A 26,217-nucleotide genomic window follows, 5' to 3' on the forward strand; every position below is an offset into this window, starting at 1 on the left:
TGTTATGAATGTGTTAAAAAAATTAAAGAAGACATGCTTTTATTGAGTTAACATTTAGACAACATGAAAAGAGAACTGGGAACCATAACCATGCAAATTTTAGAACTAGAACAATAACACATGAAAATTTCACTTGTTACATGTAAGAGACAATTGAAGATGACAGAGTCCATGAACTTGCAAGAAAGCTCAATGGAGTGTTTCCAACAGGAAGAACAGAAAGGAGAAAAGATGAAACAAAATAAACTCCTCTAACTTGCTAGTGGGAGTGAATAATATTGCAACAACATTGGGTAACAATTTGTCAGTTTCTTATAAAGTTAAACATAGAGCTACCCAGTGGTCTAGAAATTACACTGCTAGATTTGTATTCAAGAGAAATAGAAGCACAGATTCACAAAAAGTACCTGCATTCAGAAAAAGGAAAGATGGCAGCCGAGTGACAGCTTCCCTGCAACTGGGCACTGTGAGTCTGGGGAGATAAGACTCCAGGCATCTCTGGCTGGTGGGATCTGCCTATAATCATCCCTTTGAGGACACAGGGAGCCAGCAAGGGACTTCTGGACCCCAAGAGGAGGACAAAAGCAGTGGGAAACTGGCAAGTGGTTGCGTGTGTTCGATCAACCTAATCCCGCCGGCAACCCTAAGTACAAGCAGCAGTGAGACTGCAAACCGGAAAGGCCTTACCTGTGAACTGTTTCGGTGTTTTTGGACTTGGCACTTAGTTGAACTGCCTTAGCGAGAGCTTGAGCAGGAGTGTGGAGAACTTTGGGCATTGTCTAGGGCCCCAGACTGAGCCGCTGAGCGGGTCAGAGCTAATAGTATTCGGCTGGGGGCTGCAGGGAGCCATTGAGAGACAACTGCCCTGGCAAACTCTGCCCTCAGGGTCACAGAGCAAGGATCAGGTGGGAGCTAGTAACCTAGTGACTGAGCAGCCTAAAGGCGGGGACTGAGCTGCCTTATAGCCTTAACCCTTAGGGGCAGAGTGAGACCAGTTTTGGAACACTTGAGCCTTGGGCTGCTGCCCTGGGTGGAGTGCCGTGGCGTCACAGCTCATAGCAACCTCAAACTCCTGGCCTTGGCACCTCCTGGACCTCCATAAGAGCTACGCCTCGACCCCTGACCCTCGACCCATGCCCACCGGGCCTCCACATGTCCTGACCAGGAACTGTGGGAGCCACACAACCCTGTGTCCTCCTTCCTGTACCCTCCCTGACTCCACACTGCCTCGCTCATCTGGCCAGAGACACTGGTAGCCGTGTGCCCTCTGGAGCCCTCCCTTCCTCTGTGCAGAGCCCTTCTCCTGGCCAGAGACTGCTGGAGCCTTGGGCTTTCTGTGCCAAAGTCACTGGGCACCAGGCACTTCCAGAATCATGCGCACCACCTCCTGCCCTGTTGCTGGATCTGGGTGCGTCACACTCCAGAGCTGCTTCCACAACCAGAACTCCCTAGCTGGGTCAGCCCCAGAGGAACTACACAGGGTCACTCCCTACAAAGATCCAGCAACAAGAGAGTGATCCCGCTGGGGTCTCATCTTGGAGAGACACCTCCCCAACTCTGAGGACGGCCAGAGGCAACAGTGAAAAATAATCATGAGGAGAAATCAACAGAAAACCTCTGGCAATATGAATAATCAGAGTAGATCAACTCCCTCAAGGATCAATGGGGCAGACACAGCACAAGATCCCATGCACAAACAAATAGCTGAGATGTCAGAAATTGAATTCAGAATCTGGATAGAAAATAAGATCGAATTAGAATTCCAAGCAGTAACCCAAAAGATATCTCAAGAATTCAACAAATTCAAAGACCAAATGACCAAAGATTATGACACATTGAGACAAGAATTTGCAGCCCTCAAAGATCTGAGAAACACAGTAGAATCCCTCAGTAACAGAATGGAGCAAGCAGAAGAAAAGATTTCTGACATTGAAGACAAAGCTTTCGAACGCTCCCAAACTCTCAAAGAGGAAGAGAAATGGAGGGAAAAAATGGATCACTCTCTCAGAGAGCTCTGGGATAATTTGGAGAAAATCAATATTCATCTTATAGGGATCCCCGAAAGTGATGAAGTGGCTTCACAAGGCACAGAGTCTCTTCTCCATGAGATTATGAAGGAGAATTTTCCAGACATGCCAAGAGATTCTGAAATTCACATAGCAGACAGTTTCAGAACTCCAGCATGACTCAACCCAAATAAGACATCCCCCAGACACATCATAATCAATTTCACTAAAGTTAATATAAAGCAGAAAATTCTGAAAGCAGCCAGACGAAAGAAAACCATCACCTACAAGGGCAAGAATATTTGAATAACTGCAGATCTCTCTGCTGAAACCTTTCAAGCAAGAAGAGGATGCTGCCCAGCTGGCCTACTTCACACATTCCCCCAGCAAGGATCAAGACACAGGCCCCAGGAGGATGCTGAGCGGCTGACAGTGCAGGCTACTTCACCTCACATTAAAATCACAAGATTTGGGGAAAGGAGATTTATAAGAGGAAACATTGCTAGAACTCTATAATAATTTGTGGTGAATTTACAGGTCAGCCACTAATTGAGAAGTGAAACTTGAATGAATTGCCCAAGACACGCCCCTAACTTTATTCACTCTGGACACACTGCCCACAGGAAACATTGGAAACTCCCACCCCAGAGACTGGAAAGGATGTACGGGAGGGTAGTGAGTGAAGAGGGGTCGGTCAGTCCACGTGGACAAACGCTGTTAGATAGAGTATGTTCTAAGCTTGGATAGCAGAGTAGAGTGACTATAGTTAACAATGTATTATATTATTCAAAATAGCTGTAAGAGCAGACCTAAAATGTACCCAATATGCAGAAATGAAAAATGCTCATGGGGTGAATACACTAAATACCCTGACTTGATCATTACACGTATGCCACATAAATATGTACAAATATACCAAAAATGTTTTTGAAAAGAAATCTGATGGGTTTGCATACTCTGCCACAAAGCCTGGCTGAGCCATCTCCGTGTTTCTCCATGGAGGACTCTGGTAACTGCAGAATTCCTTGCTGCCAGCCTCTGATCTTTGCAGGATATCTTCCAAATTGCAGCCAATTATAGTGTCATGGAAAAGTCCCCCTCAGATCATTCTCCTGCTTTAGTGTTAAACACAAGTTGAAGACCAAATTCCTTTGCATGGCACAAAAGATCCTTTAAATCTGCCTCCTGTTACCTTTCTGTACCCTCCTCTGACCCTCAACTGCACACCTTCCTGTTTCTAGTCCCTCTGCTACACCTGCGCCCTGCTGTTCCCTTATCATCTAACCTCTTACCCTCAAACAATTTTGAGACCAGATCAAATGGCATCTTTTATTAGCAGCTCGATGTGCACCTTCCATCTCTGACCCCTGTGCTCCCACAGCATTTAATCCCCACCTCTCCCATGCCCTGTCCATACTGAAGCCCTCCCCACACCAGCCCACAGCTCCCTGCCTCGCTGCACTGTCAGTCCCTCCGCAGCAAGGATGCTATTTCCTTCATCTGGGATCCCACACCAGCACAAAGCTGGATCCCAGCAGATGTACAACATAATAATGACCCTGACAACCAAAATGATGTTATAATAAAATATCTACATTTATTGATTGCTTATGATGCAGTGGGAACTGGGCCAAGTATTTGATGGATTTTTTTTGTAATTTACTCTTTAAACATCTCTGAGAAGGAAGCACTACTTTCTCATTTTACAGATATTCTGAGATTCAAAACTGTTTCAAATTTTTTCACCAGCTCTCAGCACTAAGCTATGGTAGAACAAAGATTTAAGTGTATCTCTATGAATCCAAAAATCAACGTCCTTTCCAGCAGAAACTTGCAAATTCAACCTACATGATACTTTGCTCTGTTTTAAATATATTATACATTTTTGCATTTTGATATTCCACATACACAAGACAAATTATAGGAACACAGAAATACAGAAAGTGCCAAAAAATATGTACATATTTCAAGAAAGAAAAAAAGTTGATTAATTTTTTTTAATTTCCTTGCTTACTTTTTATTTTTATTTCTTTGCAGTTTTTTTTTTTTTTTTTTTTTTTGAGACAGAGTCCCACCCTATCCCCTGAGCAGAGTGCAATGGCCTCATAGCTCACTGCAAACTCACACTCAGGCTGTGGGCATCCCACTGCCTCAGCCTCCAGAAGCCACTGGGATTACAGGTGCTCACCGCAGCACCCAGCTGGGTTTTTCCATTTTTTTAGGAGTTGGAGTCTCACTCTTTCTCAGGCAAGTCTCAAACTCTTGAGCTCAAGCAATTGTCCCTCCTCAGCCTCCCAAGTGCTGGGATTACAGGCCTGAGCCACAGTGCCCAGCAGATGATTAAAATTGTAATACTCAAGTCACATTTGACTTCAACAATTATAAAAAATACAGGATACAATATACGAGATAATAAACATTATCATTGTTTAGGTTATGGTTACATTTAATACAGTTTTCTCCTTTTTTTTGAGATAGTCTCAAGCTGTCACCCTCGGTAGAATGCGATGGTGTCACAGCTCACAGCAACCTCAAACTGTTGGGCTTAAGCAATTATCTTGCCTCAGCCTCCCAAGTAGCTGGGACTACAGGTGCCGGCCACAGCTCTGGGCTATTTTTTGTTGTTGTAGTTGTCATTGTTTTTGGCAGACCCAGACCAGGTTCCAACCCGCCAGCCTTGTTGTATGTGGCCGGCACCCTTCCCACTGAGCTACAGGCGCCACCTGCTTTTTCCTTTCTTAAAATGTGTATTATATCCTTGGTTTTGCAAAGAAGGGCAAAACCTAATACTAGCAATTGGCCACAAAATTTATAAATAATTTTAAAACTTCTCTAAAAGAGCTCACATTAATATACTTGAATATAATTAAAGTATAATAATCTGCTGTAGTTAACCTACCACAGGCAAACTTACTGATGAAAATTCCTTTTTCTGTTTTTCTTTTTTTCTAAAACATTTTAAGGGCTGAGACTTGGTGAGCATTAAAATGAGTAAGGTTATCTCCTGGAAATGTATATACTTATAGCTCCAAAGAAAATTTGAATCTCATATCCAAAGAAAAAAACATGGACACTTCACTGAAAGGTATTAGTGATGCAGGGAAAAGGCCTCAAAGTAAATTCTGACCCTAAATTCAGAACTATTTATTCTCTTGACAAAAAGTAATTTGTTTTCATTTTCACTACATTGCTCTACCTAAGAAGGTCTATGTGATGGAACAATTTGTTTTACAGCTTTGATCAGAATGTTTATAACAACAAAGGGGCTCTGCTTGGATTACTAGGGAAGATGCAGATGAATAGACAAGGCTCGCTGACCGCTCCTCCCCCAGCCCAGGCGTAGCGCGTTAATAGGCGGCAGCACAGTGTGCATTTACCCAGGTGGGTGGACAGAGGGACAACAGGGGGATTTCAGCTTCTGGAGAATTCTTCCTTTATAGTCAACCTCTCTACCAATAACAATTACTAAAAGCTCTGAAACAACATACCCAAGAAACCAAATTCCATGCCCCCAAAATGCCCTTTAACATTTTCCCCTCTCCCAAGAATGCTTAAATCCAGGCAACATTCGCATACTTACTTTTTCAGCTTTTGTCTAAACTCTGAATCTTTAATTTCATTCTAAAGAGCCTCAAAGTTCTCAACAGAAGTCAAATTACAGATCACTCTGAAGTCAACACAGGGCGAGATCCCGTGGTCCCGACCCCTCTGAACATTGGTAGCTGCCACCTCTCGGGCCGCAGAGTGGGCAGTGGCCAGCAGCTTCTCCTGAGCTCAAGGCTGACCCCCGAGAGGGCACCGCAGTCTGGCCGCCACAGCGAAGAAATCGGAGCAACGGGTCTACCCACTTCCCTGGGACTGGCAGGAGGCCTTCAAGAATTTCACCAAAGGTGCCAATCGGTCAATTGATTAACATGAGGCCAAATCTGAAAGCTGTGGTGGCAAAAGAGTTAGTGATGCCCGTGTTCACGCTGAGGCTGCAGCCCTGGTACAATCTCAGCATCGTCAGGCCGGGGTCCCCAGGGATCTTGGGCTGTAGGTGACGTGCTGCAGCTCGGCGCCCAGGATCCTCCTGGCTTCGGGGTACAGGGTGTCTTCGTCCCAGTGGGGGTACAGGGCCGACAGTTCGTGACCACCCGGTAGTGTTCACAGACCACAGCGTGTGTGTGGCCATCAGAGCTACGTGCTCTTTGGCCCAGTTGTCCCCAGCAGGAGGCAGGGGCTGTGGCTGTCCTGTTTCCTCCTGTGCACGCGGAGGCCAGGCCTGTAGAGAAAGGCGGTAAGGCCTTTCCAGAGGGGACCACGGCAGGCCTGTCCTCAGCAGTCCCTGAGGCACTGAGGGGTCTCTGAGAACCTGAGATTCCGGCTCTGAGCTCCCATAAACATTGGTGGCATAGATGTAGGCCATGAGCTGGTTCATCTGCTCTCGAGGGTAGACTGAGCGGGTCATCAGGGGGGTCGCACCGCTGCTGCACACCGGGCTGGAGCACGTAAAGAACACTCACCGCACCCGCGGGCTCAGGCTCTGGGCCTTCAAGGTGGCGGTGGGAAAGCGGGGAGGGTCGCTGGTGCAGACAGAGCGGTGCTCAGCACAGGCACAGTGTGGACCAAGTCGTGGTCCAGAAACTGCTCCCACTGCATGAGTTGTGCGTGTTCCTGTGCTTGGGGGTGACGGCCCCTGAGCAGGCCAGCTCTGTGGACACCAGCCTGGGCGGCAGGAGCAGCCGGCTGAAGCCGGGGAGCCCCCCAGGCCGCTGGGCAAATTGTAGCGGTCCTGGTAGGTCGGCTGCAGCAGGCGCCCCAAGGCTGTGCACACCGCGCCCCACATGGGGGGATAGGGGGGCTGCAGGCTGTTGCACATGTTCTGTATTGCAGGTGGAAACACAGGTGGGAGCAGTCGGGCCGGTGCCTATGGGCTGTGCATCCAGATAAATCGGCCAGGAGGCCGAGGGAGTGCGGGGACACCAGGTCATTGTAGCGGAATTCTGAAACGCAGAGCGGGGACAGCCACTAGCAGAGTGGTTCTAAAAGGCGCACGCGCGGTCGGCCTGGAACTCGGGGGGCTGGACCAGCTCCCCACCCACCCGGGGCACGCAACAATCTTTCTTGCCTCCAAAAGCATTTCATTAGGTAGCAACAGAAAGATGTACTACAAAGGCGAGGAAAACAGTTCTTAGTGTAAGATCTTGCCCAAAGACAGTGGTTTAGTGTCGTGCTGGGCATCGTATAAACTGTGCCTGCTCCAGAAGGCGCAAAATGGGGGTCGACCCACGTGCCAGCTCCTGTCAGGCTTCTCACTCTCTGGCTGTAGTCGCAGGACCCTGTAAGAGTCAGGGAACCCTGACCCCAAAATGGTGCTATTGAGTTTTTTATTTATTTATTTATTTATTTTTAGAGACAGAGTCTCACCTTATCACCCTTGGTAGAGTGCAATGACATCACAGCTCACAGCAACCTCTTGCCTCAGCCTCCCCAGTAGCTGGGACTACAGGCCCCCGCCACAACGCCCGGCTATTTTTTTTGTTGTTGCAGTTTGGCTGGGGCTGGGCTTGAACCCACGGTACATGGGGCCAGCAGCCCGCTCACTGAGCCACAGGCACTGCCTTCTGTTGCGTTTTTATTCGCTTACTTCCATAATTCTTTCTCCCGGATTTTGTGCTTTTAGTGACAAGGTTAAAGATATGTGGGTGAATATGAACCCACCCGATACTTGACAAGGAGCGATGGAGCCGCAGCTTTCTGAACCCCTACAAGCTGTCACTCCCCGCGGAACGTGTAAGGCACCAACGAGGAGCCTGGCCCTTAACAGGGCGTAAAATTCCATCCTGTCCGACTACAAAAACTGTTCACCACACTGGAGTTAGGATCCTTTTTAATTCTCAGAAACCATCTACTAGGAGCTGGACCACTTCTTTATCTGTGTTGCCCAGTTTCTAGCTGGATCCTGGGACATCTTAATCTGGGGAAGACAGGAAGAATAGTCCCATGTGGCAAGATGTTGATAACAAGTCACATTTCAAGAGGGAGGACAAAGGCCTTTAACATTATGAATAATGAAAGAGAGGCAAAATACCATAGTGGTTTTCTTCTTGGGAAAAAACGTTAAAGTTCTTAAATACTTTAGATGAGAAGACATAGTCTGTTTGCTAATGAATGCCTGAATGCATATTTCAGATAAGCTAACTCCTAACTCTACAGGTATTTATTGTTTCTCATTTTCTAGTTACGAATTCTAAGTTATTCCTGAGAAGTATTTACTTTCCTGGTAGACATGTGTGAGTAGAAAACTCAAAGTGGGTCAGAAAGATTTGTGGGCTTGACCCTACCTGGTGTTAGGGGAAAAGAACTGGTTTTTCACAGACCAGGCCATGCCTAGTTCACATGCAGTAAGACTCAAAATTAAGTAGTCAAAAGTTTAATAAAATTGCTTATATGGGCTACTATGGAAATTTCACTGTATATTTTGGTTATGGAAGCTTTGAAGCCCAAGACATGATGGGCAACTAAGGACAGTTAGATGCCTTTTAGAGTAAGCCTGTGGAGCACTGGGGCCTGAGCCAGGCAGACAAATAGGCCTCTGCACCAGGGCTCAGTTTATTTTCCGAAGGATAATAAAAAAGGGATAAACCTATCAAAACTGCTGTTGCATTCACAGCACAAATAGTATGCAACAAAGAATCACATTCTTTTATTTTATGTTAAAGAGAAAGGCTTAAAAATATTGAATGCTTTCAGGGCAGTGCCTGTGGCTCAAGGGAGTAGGGTGCTGGCCCCATATGCCGAGGTGGGGAGTTCAAACCCAGACCCAGCCAAAAACTGAAAAAAAAAAAAAAATTTGAATGCTTTCTATGTCATCGCATTTGGCATTTACTAAGTAGATGTACGGCTTTGGAAAGAAATACACATTTTGAAATAGCAACATAAACAACAAAAAGACCAGGAAGAAATATAAATGGTGGTGAAAGAATTTCAGGTGAATTCATCCCAGGATTCAGATGACTACAACGTTCAGTAGAGGTGTGCTCCTCTGGGAATAAAGTATTTCTCTATAGGAAGTAGTAACATCTTTTGGATTTGAAAAGTAAGTTCACATTAGATGGGTCCCCTATATTTGTTCAAGATAAGCCATGTTTGAATATATTTTTATCATCCCTTCTTTAAATTACAGTTCCTATGAGAAATGTCTGCATTTGTTTGGTAAAAGTGGCGAGTAAATTAACCTGAGAATCCCAAAAATGTTAGCGTTCATTACTGAGGCTAGTTCAGCTCTGCTATGAACAGGAGGCTTAGAACACAGGGCTGTGCACCTGACCTCTGCCTTCCAAATTCACAGCAAGCCCCTGCTTCACACACTCCCGGATCAGCTGCAGTGTGTGCTCAAAAATCTCCCCTGCTCTCGCCATCTCCACAGTTAGTGGGTCACGTGGGTATCGGAACTGAGCTGGTAGATCACTGGGTGTGCAAGGCTTTCTGTAAATGACAAAAGACATGACTCTTTGTTAGACAAAACTGCAGAATCCATGCAGCTTACATAGGCCAAACATTGGAGAAGAATGAAAGTTTCACTGCTAGAATATAAACTCTGTAGGGCAACTGTGGGTTCTTTTCTATTTTAATAGCAACTGAATTCCAAATGTCAACACAGCACTGAACTAAAAAAAATATATTTTTCAATAAACTAATGACATAGATGTAGGATAATATTTAGAAATAAACTTATCCTACATCAAGCACACAAAGTGAACTCAGTGTGAGTTTAAAATGACTTGCTTTTCTTCCAGAGGCTTAAGGGACTTGGGCCCCCCTGGGACACATGCAGTGTTGGCTTCCCTGGAGTTATTTCCATAAGCCATTTCTCTGAAGCTATACACCCCATGAAGCCTGAGATCAAAGGGCATGCCGCCCTTCCTCAGAGATATGGGCCAGAGGGTTGACATGTGTTAACAACATATTGTCAGAGGTCTCTAGGTGCTCTGCCCTGAGGAAAAGACACAGTCGTTACTTCATACTGAGTAAACTGAGTGAAAGCTTCAAGATACTCTTCCATTAACTCTGTTCCCCTGTGGCTACTTTCTTCTTTGTGATCTTTATTTAAATACCTGCCCAGAAATTAGTCAGTGTTTAGAAGAAGATATTTACTGCAAAAGTGATTGTGCTGATATGGTAACAGGATATTTCCTTTCAAGTTAATTTCAGATGGGTAAAATGAGGTAATGGTAAAACTAACAGATGATAAAGTGTATACATGACTAGAAAAGTATAAAATCTAAACCCTGAATAAAGAATTTCGCTACACACACCATCCCATTTTGTGTAGTCGGTTTCTTGACTTAGTAATTACGGGAGCGAGTTTACACCCACGGCAAAGCTGCTATTTGTTGGCGTCTCTGGTCACACAACATATAGGTAATACTTTTCTGTAAGAAACAGCATCTATGGTGGGTGTGTATACATGGGAAGGCCCATGCATGGGTCCTGGGGGGCTCAGTCGACCCTCTGGAACTGTGTGAAACACTCAGTTTGTGAGTCTTGGCACTTTCTGTCTTCTCATTCCCCAGGTGAAGCCACCTGGAGACTCCTGCTCACTTTTAGAATCCTTTTCTGGCATCATTCTCCCTGCATGGTCTCCCGGTGGCTCTGACCAGCTATCACATCACTTTCTCTATTCCTTTGTGACCTTCCAAATATCTCTTCTCTGCACATAGGATATCCTCATACCATGTCTCTTTCTTTTTTTTCTTTTTTAAAATTTATTTTTTTTTATTGTTAAGTCATAGCTGTGTACATTAGTGCAATCAAGGGGTACAATGTGCTGGTTTCATATACAATCTGAAATATTCTCATCAAACTGTTCAACGTAGCCTTCATGGCATTTTCTTAGTTACTGTATGTAGACATTTGTATTCTGCATTTACTAAGTTTCACCTGTACCCATTCTAAGATGCACCATAGATGTGGCCCCACCCATTACCCTAGCTCCAGCAGAACCTCCCCCCTCCCTTCCCCTTCCTTGGCCCTTTCCCCATAGTCTTGTGCTATAGTTGGGTTATAGCCTTCATGTGAAAGCTATAATTTAGCTTCATAGTAGAGCTGAGTACATTGGATACTTTTTCTTCCACTCATGAGATACTTTGCTAAGAAGAATATGTTCCAGCTCCATCCATGTAAACATGAAAGAGGTAAAGTCTCCATCTTTCTTTAAGGCTGCATAATATTCCATGGTATACATGTATCACAATTGGGCTGTGGAGGACACATCATCCTTCTTATCTCTGTATCCTAAGTACCCAGCCCACTGGCAGTTTAGGCATAATGTAAGAAAATTAAAGTCACTGAGAATGTGAAGCAAATTGTTTTAGAGATTTGAATCAGCTGAGACATATCTTATCCTCTATGTCCTGAGCTAAACAGTAACACTATAGATCATATAATAATAGTAATGTTACTAACAGCTCACTTCAGGTAAGCACTTTCTCTGTGTCAAGCACTGTTGAGGTCCTTTTTCCATATTACCTTATTCTACCCTCCTTGCAAGCACACCCATAAAATAGATCCTATGGGTGTCTCAATTTTACAGGTAAGGTTGAGGCACAAAGATGTTAAGTCGCTTGCCCAAGGTCACCCAGATTGAAAGTGATGAAGTGAGGCATCACAGGAAATTATAGAGCACGGCTCCAGAGCACAAGTTCATGACCACCTAGCCACACAGCTTGTAGGTGTGCAGGAATCCAGGCAATACTTGATTTGAGATTTTCAGATTTCCCTTCTGGACCGACACCTGCAAATACTGAGTATGTACTTCATGAAAACAATGACCGTATTTTCTTTAATACATTTTGGTGTCACAAGTATGTAACAGCTGTGGGAGTGGAAGGTTTCACTACTTTAAAAACATTCAATTCAAATTAAAATACAGCAAAGAGCTCATAGCCCATGCAAAATTTTACCTATTGAACCAGGTGTGTTCAACTTAACACTCATTCAGTTCACGGATTGTAGGACACCCTTTGGTGGAAGCTGACATAACAGAGCCCACTGCCTGGTGTCTACTGTCATCCTGAATAGAGTGGATCTATGGCATGATTTAATGCCATTTGGATTCTGTGAAGGAACAAAATTCCTTCTCTGTGAGGCTGAGCTACCATGACGGCCAGCCTAGAGGGTGGTGTGCACACAGGACTGCAGAAGATACTCTGTGACAATCTATGTGTCATCCTACTAGGTAGAACAGAAGTGAAATCAATTTTGCAATCTAAATAAAATACATTCTTACTGTGAAAACAAACGTCTTCTTGTGGAATTAATTGCACTGTCAACCCTCAGTATAGCATCAAGAACGGACAATTCAACAAAGTCATTGCCGGCTTGTTGGCCCAGTAAGGCTCAGAAAATCAATTCCATGATTAAAAATTATGAAACAGACCTTGAAGTTAGGAATGATATGATATAAACAGCACTACATCTTTAAAATGAAAACATTGAAGACAGTAAAATACAATATCTACACGATAGTGGCTGTGGCAGAGAAGTAGGTCATTATTCTGAAGCAAAACTTTCTCTAACAATAAGGAATTAAAGCATTCCAAATTCTACTAAAACAATGTGAAAATTTTCTTTCTTTTTACAACACCAATTCAAATGGGATTCAAGTTTGTCAGAAATTTGTCATCTTGGGAACAAGTAAAATTCCTGTCTCTGTAACTGCTTTAATGTTAATAAAACAAAATAAGTAATATCCCATCCCCAGCTAGGTTTCTTCAGGCAAGAATTGAACTCTTAGTAAGATCTCCAGGACAAACTAATCCATGTTGTTTCCGTAGCTTTCCAACATGTGAGAATTCTGCAAAGTTGAGTATTATAAACAAAGGAACCTATTCACTTAGAGGTGCTCTCCACCTACTGAATCTTCTCCAGATAACAGTTTAGAAAGTTTAAACTTTAAAGGAACAAATGCTATATAAAAATGATTATGAACAAGTATTTTTTTTTAAGACAGAGTCTCACTTTATCACCCTTGGTAGAGTGCCATGGCATCACAGCTCACAGCAACCTCCAAATCCTTGGGCTTAGGCGATTCTCTTGCCTCAGCCTCCTGAGTAGCTGGGACCACAGGCACCCACTACAACACCCGGCTACTTTTTTGTTGCAGTTTGGCCGCGGCTGGGTTTGAACCCGTCACCCTCAGTATATGGGGCTGGTGTCTTACCCACTGAGCCACAGGCACCACCTGATTATGAACAAGTATTTAGAGTTCCTGTGAGAAGAATAATCAGCATAATATTTAGTTATTTTTTTATATAGTAAAATTACAATAAAATATATATATAACAGACATTAAAACAACAACTTTTTAACACTGTTAAGCATTGAAGGCAAAGGTTAAATTATATCTTTAAAAGTTGAGTATGAAAATAATCCCATGAAGAGAAAATAAAAAAGACGAAAAATTTAAACAGTAACAAGAAGTTGTGTGTTTTATTTATCACCAGGAAGGACTGGCAGTAATGTGACTAACGCGAGCCTACACCAAGTGGTACCGTGATGACGCATGAAACTATTTCATATATACAAAGGGTGTCCAAAAAAAGTATGCAAATTTTAAGAAAGGAAAAAACTGTCTTTAAATTATAATACACAAGTCACATTTGACTTGTGTAGTTATAAGAGATATAAGATACAATATACAACACAAAAATGTTATTGGCATATATTGAATATTACAATGTTAATACAGTGTTTTTCCTTTCTTAAGCTGTGTGTACATTTGTTTGGCACCCTCTGAGTACATATATATGTGTGCGTGCCTGCTGTGTAAATATATATTTATGCTTATGTATTTTGCAGTCCATGGGGCCATACGGCACCCCATATCTGGGGACTGAAGGGAAATTTATCATTATGACAATCTATATACATTATATTTTATTGTCTTGAAAAGATTATTCACATAAAATAATTTCAAGATAAAAATACTCATAGTATGAAAATACTCTAAGAAAAATCAGCAAACTCAAGCCCTGTTCTGAAAACCCTTGTTGGTGAAGTGGGTCCCGTGCAGGCATCATGAGCAGGGAGCCGCTGGAAGCCTCACGTTGAGGCTCTAGGACACCAGTGCTCTCGGTCCTTGTCCGAGAAACACACTGAATTGACCACAGATTGGCTAAAGATAATCCTAAGAAAACAAAATAAAAAGTGATCAGTTCAATTGTATGAAATCAACAGTTTCCTTTCAAGTAAGAGCGCCACCAAAAAAGCTAATAGACAAATAACACAAATAGATGACAATATTTGAAATTTCAAAGCCCGACACAGAATTAATAGTTTATTTCCTGCAAAGGAATCTTATAGAAAAAATATATACAGGCACATTATAAAAAAGGAAAGGCTGAAAGTTAATCAGGATGTAATATGTGCTCAAAAATAAAATGTAAACATCAATGGACTACCATCTTATGTTTATTCCAGCAAAAATGGTTAAAGTCATGTTTTGACGGGGATGCGTGGACATGGAACTCCTTGGGCAGGTTAACAGAACTGGAGAATGAACACCTATTTGGGAATGATAATTAGAGACTTTGGGGGGCGTTAGTTTTTAACTTAGTCAAGTTACATATGCGCACACTTTCACATCTAACAATTCTACCCCCACACACAGATCCAGAAAAAATATAATTCACACCCCTATGGGCATCTTTGAGAATGTTAATTTAACTGTGTGGAAGGAATTGGAGAAAACTGGCTCATGGCAATGGACGTGAGGCAAGGAAAATGTGGTGGATGAACAACACAGCGTATCACACTGCGGTTAGACCTGACTGGGGGCAGACATGAATGAAGGCTCAAAAAATGCTGATGTAAGAATTAGAAAACTAAAAAGAGATTTACCATAAAAGAATAGAATGAAACATGTAATAGTTAAGCACAGAAAAGCTGCTACTTATACAGCAACCATGATGGGAGGGAGGTATGGCCATAAAAGATAATAAGTGAATTAATGAACCAGTCAAGTCATCAACAATATAATTATGATTATGAGAAAACTGAATATTCTCAGTATAGCCACATGAATCTGGTTGTTATGTGTTCAAAAAAATCAGTAAGAATGAGCCTATTTGATTTGTTACTTTTACTTAGAAATAAAGCAATCAAGATCAATCAAGTTCATCTGTACTGGAATGTAGGCTGACTGAATTACTCAGGGTATGAGCTTTTTCTCTGCCATTTTCTCTGCCACTTCCCTTCTATTTTATAAAGATACAATTTGACTTTTGCCTTCAATACTTAACAGTGTTAAAAAGTTGTTGTTTTAATGTCTGTTTATATATTTTTATTGCCTTCCCTTCTGGACCTCTAGTATAGAAAGTGATATTAATTCTAGGCCGTGATTCATGTCCAGGAGTCCTGTATCCACTGCACTTGGGACAAGATACTCTCTCAAAGGTCTACTTGGATTTGGTAAGAAAAGTCGTGTGCTGGGATTGAGTTATCACACAGGACAGAGGGGTACTGATCTACAAAACTTAAAAGGCTGTTTACTGTGGCAGAGAGAGCTTGGTGTGATGTATCCATTTCAGGAAAGCATTTAACATTTTGTTTGATTAACAATTTTGCTTTTATTCTATTTATAAAATGTTCTTGCTGCTCTAGTTGTGTGAGATTTACAAGCAGAGGGGACTCTGCAACACTTACTCATCTCCATCTTTGGACACGTTTATAAAATAGAGACAGCAAGACTTGCTCAGCATAGAGCCCAAAACTACACACGGCAATGCAAAGGTAAGGCAGCTTTCATGATTACTGTGTCTTAAAACCTAAAGGTAACCCCCATCCTCAAATAATGATTTATTGATAGTGTATTGTCCTCCTATTTCCTTCGTCTTGATTTGCTATTTCTCTGTATCAGTAAGAAACCAACTAGTGTGAAGAAGTGGAAAGGAGGAGAAAGTAACAAGAAAATTCACACTGTGCAGAATACATACTCCGTAAACAGTCTTTGAAATAAGAAAATTCTAAACTGCACAAATAGAAAACACATGAAAGTGGTTCACAGGTTCTTAAAATTAAGTATGTGGATATTCACACATAAAGCATTCTTGGTAACAATGTTTGCTCACATTTATGTTATTTAATTATGATTTTTTTGTAAGTTTATATGGTTTTAGAGTAAAATAAAACAAACCTTGAAATTATTCATTTGATTTCAATGCTAGTTCATTTCATTTGGGGCATATACCCAAAACCTCTCCATAAATGTCTTTGGAACAGCACTGTGGTGTGCAAAGCAAATTCAAGTTATTGAAACCCCATTAGAACTAATTGATACTGTTGTATTTATTTGACTCAAAAATAATGTTTAAAGTTGTGTGATGCACATCTACTTTCAGTCTCCTAAATGCACCTGTGAGACTCCGTCACCTCCACCAACACAGAGAAGGGGAATGAAAAAAAGGCAAGTCCTTTCAGCCAAGAGATCCCGGGGAACTTGGGGACCAAACCAGAGGAGGGACACAAAATTCAAACCATTCCGCTCCTCTGCCACTCTTGCTACAAAGTGTCTAGTCCTCAATAAAGACGGTGTGTTTCTCACAATGACCAACACGGTTTTTGAGTATTCTTCATATTTTTTTTTCTAGAGCGAAAACTAGCCTGAAAATGTTACTACCATAACTAACTAGGACTTATCACACTAGATTTTTCCCTAAGAAGAGTGAAACTAACACTAACTGCTACCTCTTGTGAATGCTGTCCTAGGAAACGTGAGGACACGGCCACAGCATACAGTGACGGTAATTCCTACCTTTATAAAATCATTTCTTCCAACAGCAAAGAGTCTGTGTTACTCACCACTTTGCATCATTAAACATGTAGACGAGTTCATTGCCTTGGAGAGCTTCACTGGTTTTTTTAGAAACTGGAAAAGAAAAGGTACCGTTAACATTGATAAAGATTTGATGTTTGGATTATGACTTTCATTTTAATTATTTATTTTCCTTGTTATTTCAAAACTATCTAGACACTGTAACAGCAAACTATGTTTGAAAAAATAAAATAAATTAAATGTTTATTGATTCTTACAGTCCACTCCTAACAGTGCAACAACTTTAATGGCTTAGAAACAGATGTTTTGTCTACACAATGACAAATACTGAGGTTGAAATCTTCCATAGTGAATTGTTCATTCCTGATTGTGGAATAACTAGACCCACAAGCATTAAATAAGTGAATTGACATATGGCTCTTGGAGCTCAGGGTAAATGTCTAGTAAATGTTCAATAATATTTAATTAACTTTACAGAAAAGACCCCACGAACTTAAAGTGGACTAATGTAAACCTCAAATCCTCAGGTTAGCTCAAAAACTATTTATTGGGTTGAGCATAGAGTTGAATTAGAGAATATAATTAGTGGAAAGACTATTTAGAAAGTTATTGCAAATGCCTAAATTAAAAATGATGAAAAAATGAACTATGAGAGAGAAAGTTACTTGAGGAAGAGAAGTGGAAAAGAAACCGTTGGGCGAGGAGGCTGGACGGCCGAAAGAGGAAAGCAGCAAAGTCAGAGGGGCTCAGGCCTCCTGCCTGCGTTATGCTGACAATTTCAGAGGGATGCGAGGAGGACGTAGGTCCTGCTGAAAATACAAGGCAAGTATTGGGCCTTGCTGAAGGGCCTTGTTTTCAGCACAGGTCTTGCTGAAAATACAAGGCAACTTCGGTTACATTCAAGGCCAATTTTTAACATGGAATGGGAAAAACTTTGGGACAACCAAAACAAAATGTCCAAAAGACAAACAGATGCTCAGTTCAGGATTTCAGAGAAGGTGGTAGAGCTCACATTTATTTTCGTGTACTTTAAAAATGTAAATTAGCATGTGTGTACTTCATTTGCACTCCAAACTTTTCCATTCAAGCAATTCTGTGTCATCTTTGTCACATAATAGCAGGCAAACTTATCCACATAGTAGTCGAATGTCTCAGTGGTGACAATTTCACCATGGAGACATTGCTTCCTCACTAACTATTGCTGTACATTGGAATTCTATCATAGAAATGTAAAAATTCTATGCCAAGAAAAAATTTTTGAGAGGGTCAGTTCCACCTTTCAAAGAAATGAGAGAATTAATTCTAGTTATGAGTGAGGAAGTTATCCAAAGTAGCCGAGATCAAAGAAATCCAAGGACTTAACCCTGTTTTTTTCCTCTCACTGTATCATATTTTTAATGTTCATTATTTTAAATGACTGTCTTCTCTCATCAGTTAAACCAGTTCTCAACCTTCCTAATGCCGCGCGACCCTTTAATACACTTCCTGGAGGTCGTGACAGAAGCCCACAGGTTGAGAACTGCTGAGTTAAACTGAAAGATAGGTCAAGCAAGAAATGGGTCTATAGTTCACAGCACTTAAGAGCATATCTCTCTCTCCGTCTCTCCCTCCCTCTCTCTCTCTCTCTATACACACACACACACAAACACACACACATATGTATGCATATATAAGTGTGAAAATAGATTGTTCTTAAACAATAATTGGTTGTTTTTAGTGTGAAGTAAAATGTATAGCGTCCAAATACTGAATATCATCTAAAACAGAAGAAAGAAGTGAGAACATCCTAAATAAAAGTACAAGTTTCTACTAAAAACCACCTTACAGGTTATTTAAATCTATTCAAACTGCTTAAAACTCTACTACATCTGAGTAAAAAGTGTGCTTCCTAAAACAATAACAGCACAAACCCTTTTTCTCTTTGACTATCCCCTGCTATGACTATCCGTCAATAAAATGAGCATTTTACATATAAATGCCTAATTTTGCCTAGGTGACTCTGTACCTTTCATTATTTTGGAATTCTTTCTATGGTTATAATTTCCAGTGTAAAATAAAAACTCAAAGGGAATTATCCTCTTTGTATCTCATTACATCCTGAGAGAATTTACGTTCTGTGCTACGTGGGGGCAGCAAAATTGGACATCCTCCCATCATGCCGGAACATTTTCATTTAATCACAATGACTTGGTGAATGAAAGGGTCTACGTCATATCATGTTCAATATTATTTTGTATTATATTTTCCTCTGTTCTGCTAATGTGAGATGTATAAATGCGCACACAATCTTTGTCTTAAATCTTACACTTATCCAAAACTTTTAAATGTTTATTCTTACATCTTTCTTCCCCTTTGTAAAAAAGTGTATTTTTAACATTATGCAATAAAGTGATTGATACACTTCGATCTGAATATTTTACCTTTAATGTGTATATATGATGATGATTAGTTAAATTTCTTTCAGCCACGATGAAATTCTTCTGCTGGAGAGTTTAAAATGTCACTTCACTGTGAATGCACTATCTCTGTGTGTGTGGCAGCATGAGATTCATAGTTAGATACAGAAAGAGGGTGTGTGTTGGTTTAATGGTAAAGATTTCTAGCATCTCTAAAGTGTGGTGATGTTCATTTAAATTCTACACTAAATTTTTCCAAAATATCTCAAGGACATTTTTCCACAGGTCTCATAAATAACATAAATATACTTCATGAATGTATAAAAAAGAATCACAACTACCATAGACTTTAAATCAGGAACAACACAAACTCATAGGAAATAACAGAGTAAGACTAACATTTTGTGACATTAAGAAATTGGATATGATAAAGAATTTCTGACATTATTAGAATAAATGTTTTCTGGTTACTAAACTATAATGTTAAGAATAATATTCCACAGGGACTATGTTTTATCATATGGTAGAATGAAGGCGTGAAGACTGAGACATCGCTAAGGAAAATGTTCATTTTATATAAATCACCAAGGCAAATGGAATGCTCAGAAATCTGACTTTTCAGAAAAACGTGTAAGTGAAGGAATATGGAATTATTGATAAGGAAGGAAAATAGCAACATCTATAAGGATATGAGTGGGCAAGCTGTGTCTCTTTTAATCAGGCCTGGGTTTATAATGAAAGACTTACTCAGTCTCTTATACTGACCATTAATATTTGGAAAAACTTAAAGAAGAAAAAATTAAGCTGCAAAATCATATTTATGAAATCTCCCCTTTTCTAAGCAAACTGAAAGATGAACAAAGCCCAAATGCTTGCAAGAAGAACTCATTGATCTCAACTGATGATTGTCAACAAGGCAAGCGCTGTAAGCCCACCTGCAGGGCAGCAAACCCACATCAGCTCCTCGGGCAAACTTGCTCTGCCTTCCGTGAGTGAGTCCCCCACGCGGAAAGCACACCAGGCCACCGTCACAGCCTGTCTCCATTTGTGCGACCACCGCTGAGGTTTCCATTCTGTCTACTCAGGTCCACCTACAAACGGGCTCCCCTATTTCCAGTATGAACTGAATAATTGAACCAAAAAGAAAAGAGGATTTTCTTATAAAATTTTGGCAGGCAATTTTTTAAAACAGTCACCATATAGAACAAGCATCAGAGGGTTTTACAGTTATACAACCAGAGTGATGATAAAATGCAATAAGTCCAATTAAGTTGGCAAAACATAAAAGACTCCAAGCATTAACACAGTTGTTCTCATGGTGACAAAGCCCACTTGGAAGTTTGAATTAGTGACCTTTTACTTAAATCAAGTGTTAACCATATCAAGCCTGAGTAACTAATACATATTGAATTCTATTTTGGCTACGAATATGTCTTACACTCCACAATTTTCAATTTTTGAGAAAGTATGATTTACATTTACAAATTCTTGCTATTTACCTTCTTTTTTGGCAGTACTATTATTCATTTCCTACCTACTAAAATAATTTATACTTAAAAGCTTAGATTTTTAAAAACGTATAATTGAGGCTTGGCGCCTACAGGGCACCAGCCACACACACGGAGGTTGGTGGGTTCGAGCCAAGCCCAGGGCAGCTAAAACAACAATGACAAATGCAACCAAAAACTAGCCAGACACTGTGGCAGGTGACTGTAGTCCCAGCTACTTGGGAGCCTGAGGCAAGAGAATCGCTTAAGCCCGAGAGTTGGAGGTTGCTGTGAGCTGTGACACCACAGCACTCTACCCAGGGTGACATAGTGAGACTCTGTCTCAAAAAAAAAAAAAGAATAATTGATTTAATATTAAATGGTTCCTAACCCTAACGGACTCACCTCACTACTCAGGCTCCTTTATATACTGGAGCCTGAGTAGTGAGGTGAGTCCGTTAGGGTTAGGGGTAGAACCTGCTGGAAGACAGTTATTCGGATGTTGTAAATGGGGCAGGAAATACCTCCCAGGGACTGTCAGAAACATACCAGCTACAGCAAGGCCACACACCCACATCGTCCTTGGTCAGCCTGCCCTGCATCATAGACAGTCAATGTGCCTTCACTGCTGACATGGACTTTACCACTCTCTATAATCTGTACACCCTCCTAGGAGGTGGAAAAGACTGTCACTGGATGACCCTGTGGTTCCTTAAAAATAAAATGTTAACATTTCCTTCAATGAAGTCTCATGTGTTCACAAACATCTGCTGAGTTCCTGCTGGGTGTCAAGCACCTGAAGAGACAGTATGTGAATCTAACGGAGGGAAAGGAGAAATGGAGAGAAGGAAGTTCCCAGGAAACATGGTTTGTCTCTCCCGCTAATAAAATTAAATATGATGCACAAAAGTCCAACTTGGTAATTATTTAACATAATTTTAAAATCATCACTCCAATAGATAGATCCTGCTTACTTCAAAAAGAGAATCCCGACAACAAAAACATTTAATAAGGAGTAAAATGTTCACAAATCCCCCATCTAAAAACACCAAAATGTTTTTATATTTCTGATTTACCGTCTATTTCTTCTTTGTATACTCACGTGTTTAGTATAACTATCCTGACCTGCGTATCATATCCCCGACATACAAATATAGCACATACATGACATATACCTCAGGGTCTCCCAATTAAAAATGGGCTTTCAGAGGATAAAAGTAAATTTTATATGAAGTATTACGAAGAAGTATTCACTTATAATTAGTATAGATTTATAAACACTGTCATTATTGTAGCATTAATTTTAAAAATTAAAAGAAACTGGCTTATGAAACTGCATGTGGAATGGAGTGCCTCCAGCCTCCCCCTCCCCACAAGACTCACAGGAAACTGAAGGTGGAGATAGTTTTTCAAGGGAACTCAGAGGCAAATAATGGCCAATAGGCCAGAGCATAACCATAAAGGTTTAGAGTGAAGAAAACGCTTCATACAAAGTTGCCTTGAGCCAGCGCTAGGAAACGCATCCTAGGTGATGACGAGCAGCTGACAACTCCGGGGAGGGAATGAGAGGAAGGGGCAGGGACCTAACGGACGGGAGAGCAGGTGCAGGAGCCCAGAACCCGGCATGGACGAGGCCACAGGCGCACGGAGAGCAGGTGCAGGAGCCCAGAACCCGGCATGGACGAGGCCACAGGCGCACGGAGAGCAGGGCCCAGGGGTCCTTCCTGCACAACAACTCCTTCCAGGGCCTTTTGGGAGACCTCACTGGATCTTTTTACCAATGTCGCTCCCTTCTCCGCCCTTCTCATCATTTCTGTCAGAATTCCCACACTAAATGAAGAGCTCTGTCATTTTTGTTTAGTTTCAGAGCCATCAGATAGCTTTCCAGTAAATTCTTTCATTAAATATGTTAGGTAGTTTCCATTGCTTGTAGCAAAGTATCCTAACTCACATCTTTTCTTAACTGTGAACTGAAGAAGATTGTTAAGAAGAATAAATGTACCTTGGCGCCTGTAGCTCAGTGGTTAGGGTGCTGGTCACATGCACTGGGCTGGTGGGTTTGAACCCACCCCCGGCCTGCCAAACAACGACGACAACAACAACAACAAGCTGGGCATTGTGGTAGGCACCTGTAGTCCCAGCTACTTGGGAGGCTGAGGCAAGAGAATCACTTAAGACCTGGAGTTTGAGGTTGCTGTGAGCTGTGACTCCACAGCACTCTACCTAGGGGGACATAGTGAGAGTCTGTCTCAAAAAAAAAAAGAAGAAGAAGAAATGTGATGGTTTGTGGCATGGAGTCAGCACTCAGATGACTTATGTGTGGTTAGAAGCTATCTTTTTGAAAGTACATGCTGAGATATTAGGGGTTTTTTTAATTTTTTTAATTCAAAAGGTTTTGTTTTGTTTATTTTTATTTTATTATATTGTATTTGTTTGTTTGTTTGTTTGTTTATTTTGAGACCGAGTCTCACTCTTTCACCCTCAGTACAATGCCCTGGCATCACAACTCACAGCAACCTCAAACTCTTGGGCTAAAGCAATTCTCTTGCCTCAGCCTCCCAAGTAGCTGGGACTACAGGTGCCTTCCACAATGCCCAGCTATTTTTTTTGTTACAGTTGTCATTGTTTGGCAGGGCTGGGCCGGATTCAAACCCACCTGCCTTGGTGTGGTGTCTGGCGCCCTGCCCACTGAGTACGGGTACTGCCCCATGCTGAGATAGTTTGATGACATGATTATCATGTGAAAGAAGGCTTTAGATGTTGACCAAAATGTACATTTTTTTACATTTCCCATTTTAGCGCAAAAACATTTGACTATATAATATAAAATTTAAAAAGGTTTAAAATTCGGAATGTTCCTAACACAAAGCAGTGATAAATGTTTGAGGTAATGAATGCCCCAATTATCCGGATTTGAATATTACACATTGTATGTCTGTAAGAAAACATCACATGTACCCATAAAAATTAAAACTAAATTAAAAAATGAATTTATAAAAAAGTATTCAGGTGGCAGGACATGAACTGAAAGGCTCGAGCCTGAGGCTACTGAGTTTACTCTTCATAGAGACCTACACATACTACTTGGCTGTAGCACCAGAGAGATGTGCCCCTAAAAGGACAGGGCCCCAGTTGGCTTTGAAAAATGGTTTGCAACCTTTCACAAATTTAATATTTAGTCAAAATTTTGCAAAAGCTGGCATTTAAGTGTATGCAGATTCATTGATTTTCAAAAACAATGGAATCTGAAACCAATTATTTTATTTTATGAAAAACTTAAAATGGAAGAAGCAATTTATTTGGAAAGAATATGGTGCAAAGAACCAAAGGAAGTAAGATATATAAATCAAAAGCTATGTTTTTTCTCTAAAGCCATTCAAGTTTGAAACTTTAGAAGCACTTTTTATTTTCATGGCTCTTCAACACCAAGCTTTTTGTTCTTTTCTTTTTTCAACTAATGACCTACTTTTAACCCACTTCTGAGTAATTAACCTAAAATGGTTGCTCACTAGCACTAAACTCTTTATATATGTGATAAAAACAATTTTCATTAAAGAAATTTAGTTGTGCATATGAAGTTTTTATCACCAAGCAAATATGAAAAGATGATCTTTATCAAAGCCTTACACCAAAATCAGATAAAGTGGTTTTTTTAATTTAAAAAAAAGCAGCATCAGAAGAACCAAGAAATAAACCTGCTCTAGAGTAAAAAAGCGTTACTTGCTGGCAAAAACCACAACAGCAATAAATCAATATGAGAATCATTACCTCTGTGTCAGTGGGTCAATATAGCTGTCAGTGTTTTTAATATCTCTGCACTTTAAGTTGAGATCTTATCTTCTTCCAAGTAATTATGGGTTGTGGCTCTCCTGGAGCATGACAGAAAATGCTTATGTTCTTCCAGAAAATGTTTATGTTCTTCCCAGCCTCAACACTCGTATCCTGAGGGTGCTGAGTAAACCCGGGAAGAGCAGTGGAAATAAACTGAAATAGCACCATGTCAGTATCATTTTTGTCACTACATGCCAGCCAAGTCAAACAGGACGCATCTGGATACCATGTTTGTAAGCCGCAATATTTTTTTAAATCAATTACTTGGATACCTGGGTACGTAGCAAGCATCAAACCCAGGCTTGCAGTATTGACAGCAGAGGGGAGGGCATGAATGAAGGAAAACAAATGCACACAAGATTTAATGACATTTCTAATACGTATTTCTTCAGCTGATCATTGCATACGGGATTTTCCTTATTCTTTTCCAATATCTTTTGGTAAATGTTACAAATAAAGCTACATGGTAACATGAAATTTATCTGTGGCTGAGATAAAACCATCCAGCTCCTCTTGAGAAGCCTATTTTCTCAAAAAACACAACTACTGCAACTCACCTATAATGAAATTCACAATGTAAAATGATTAAAGAAATTGAGTTTATAATTTTTAAAACTCTGGAAGAAGAAATCTCCAGGAAAAACTTAAAATCATTTTACTGGAGAATTAGACCTAATGTTTAAAAAACTTAACACCAATTCTACATAATCTCTTCCATAAAATAAAAGAGGAGGAATATTTCCTGACTCTTTTTAGAAGGTTAACCCTAATATCCAAACCAGTTAAAGATAAAATCAAAAAGAAAATAAAAAAAAAACTACAGTCCAAAACTTCTCATGAATATGTACACAAAAATCATTAACAAAGTATTAGCAAGTAAAATTTATCTATATCAAGAGATTTATGTATCATGACCAAATAAAGCTTATTTCTGGGATGCAAGACTGGTTGAATGTTTGAAAATGAGTCATTATGACTTGACCACATAAACTACTAAAGAAAAAAGTCAGATAATGATATCAATCAATGCATAAAAAGTGTTTGACGATATTTAACCTCATTTGTGACTTCAAAACCTCTCAGAAAAATAGGAATACAAGATAACTTACAGAACTTGAAAAAGGACACATACAAAATCTACAGTAAACGAAGAGTGAATGCTTTTCCCTCAGATAGGAAATAAGGCCGGGTATCTGCTGTCTCCACTTTTATTCAACATACATTTGAAGTTCTGTTCCATGTACTGTGGCGAGAAGAGGACGTAGAAGGCAAGAAAAGAAAAAATGAAACTATCCCTGTTACCTGATGACATTATTATCTGAGCAGAAAATCCTAAGAAATCTCAAAAATACTTCAAAGTGGGTTCAGCAAGGTTACTGGATATACGATAAAATGTATTACACAGCTATATAGAGAGAGAGATTGTATTTTTATATTCAATCAGTGAACACGTGGACACAGAAATTTCATAAAATACCATTTACAATTGCTCAAACACATGAGAAATTTATGTATAAATCTAACAAAACATCCACAGTACTCATGCTGAAAACTATAAAATGTCATGTAATAAATAAAAGAAGTCTAAACAAATAGACATATGTTCATGGATTAGAAGTCTCAAAATAGTAAAGATGCAATTTCTTCACAAATTGATAGACAAATTCAACACAATTTCT

The 26,217-nt window shown here is 40.6% G+C and overlaps 1 protein-coding gene across 1 annotated transcript in view; it reads right to left on the reverse strand.

The window, feature by feature from the left end:
- The window catches only part of PXDNL (peroxidasin like), a 222,841-nt gene that overhangs the window by 58,644 nt on the left and 137,980 nt on the right, over positions 1 to 26,217 (reverse strand). The window contains 14 exon segments of the mRNA XM_053559607.1: positions 5,587 to 5,832; positions 5,834 to 6,041; positions 6,044 to 6,141; positions 6,143 to 6,487; positions 6,606 to 6,751; positions 6,754 to 6,866; positions 6,869 to 6,991; positions 9,319 to 9,476; positions 12,280 to 12,388; positions 14,098 to 14,178; positions 17,490 to 17,633; positions 20,156 to 20,297; positions 21,275 to 21,376; positions 24,527 to 24,810. Of these exon segments, the coding sequence (XP_053415582.1) occupies positions 5,587 to 5,832; positions 5,834 to 6,041; positions 6,044 to 6,141; positions 6,143 to 6,487; positions 6,606 to 6,751; positions 6,754 to 6,866; positions 6,869 to 6,991; positions 9,319 to 9,476; positions 12,280 to 12,388; positions 14,098 to 14,178; positions 17,490 to 17,633; positions 20,156 to 20,297; positions 21,275 to 21,376; positions 24,527 to 24,810 (2,299 nt within the window).

Source organism: Nycticebus coucang, chromosome 13 (assembly GCF_027406575.1).
Source record: "Nycticebus coucang isolate mNycCou1 chromosome 13, mNycCou1.pri, whole genome shotgun sequence".
Classification (NCBI taxonomy): Eukaryota; Metazoa; Chordata; class Mammalia; order Primates; family Lorisidae; genus Nycticebus; species Nycticebus coucang.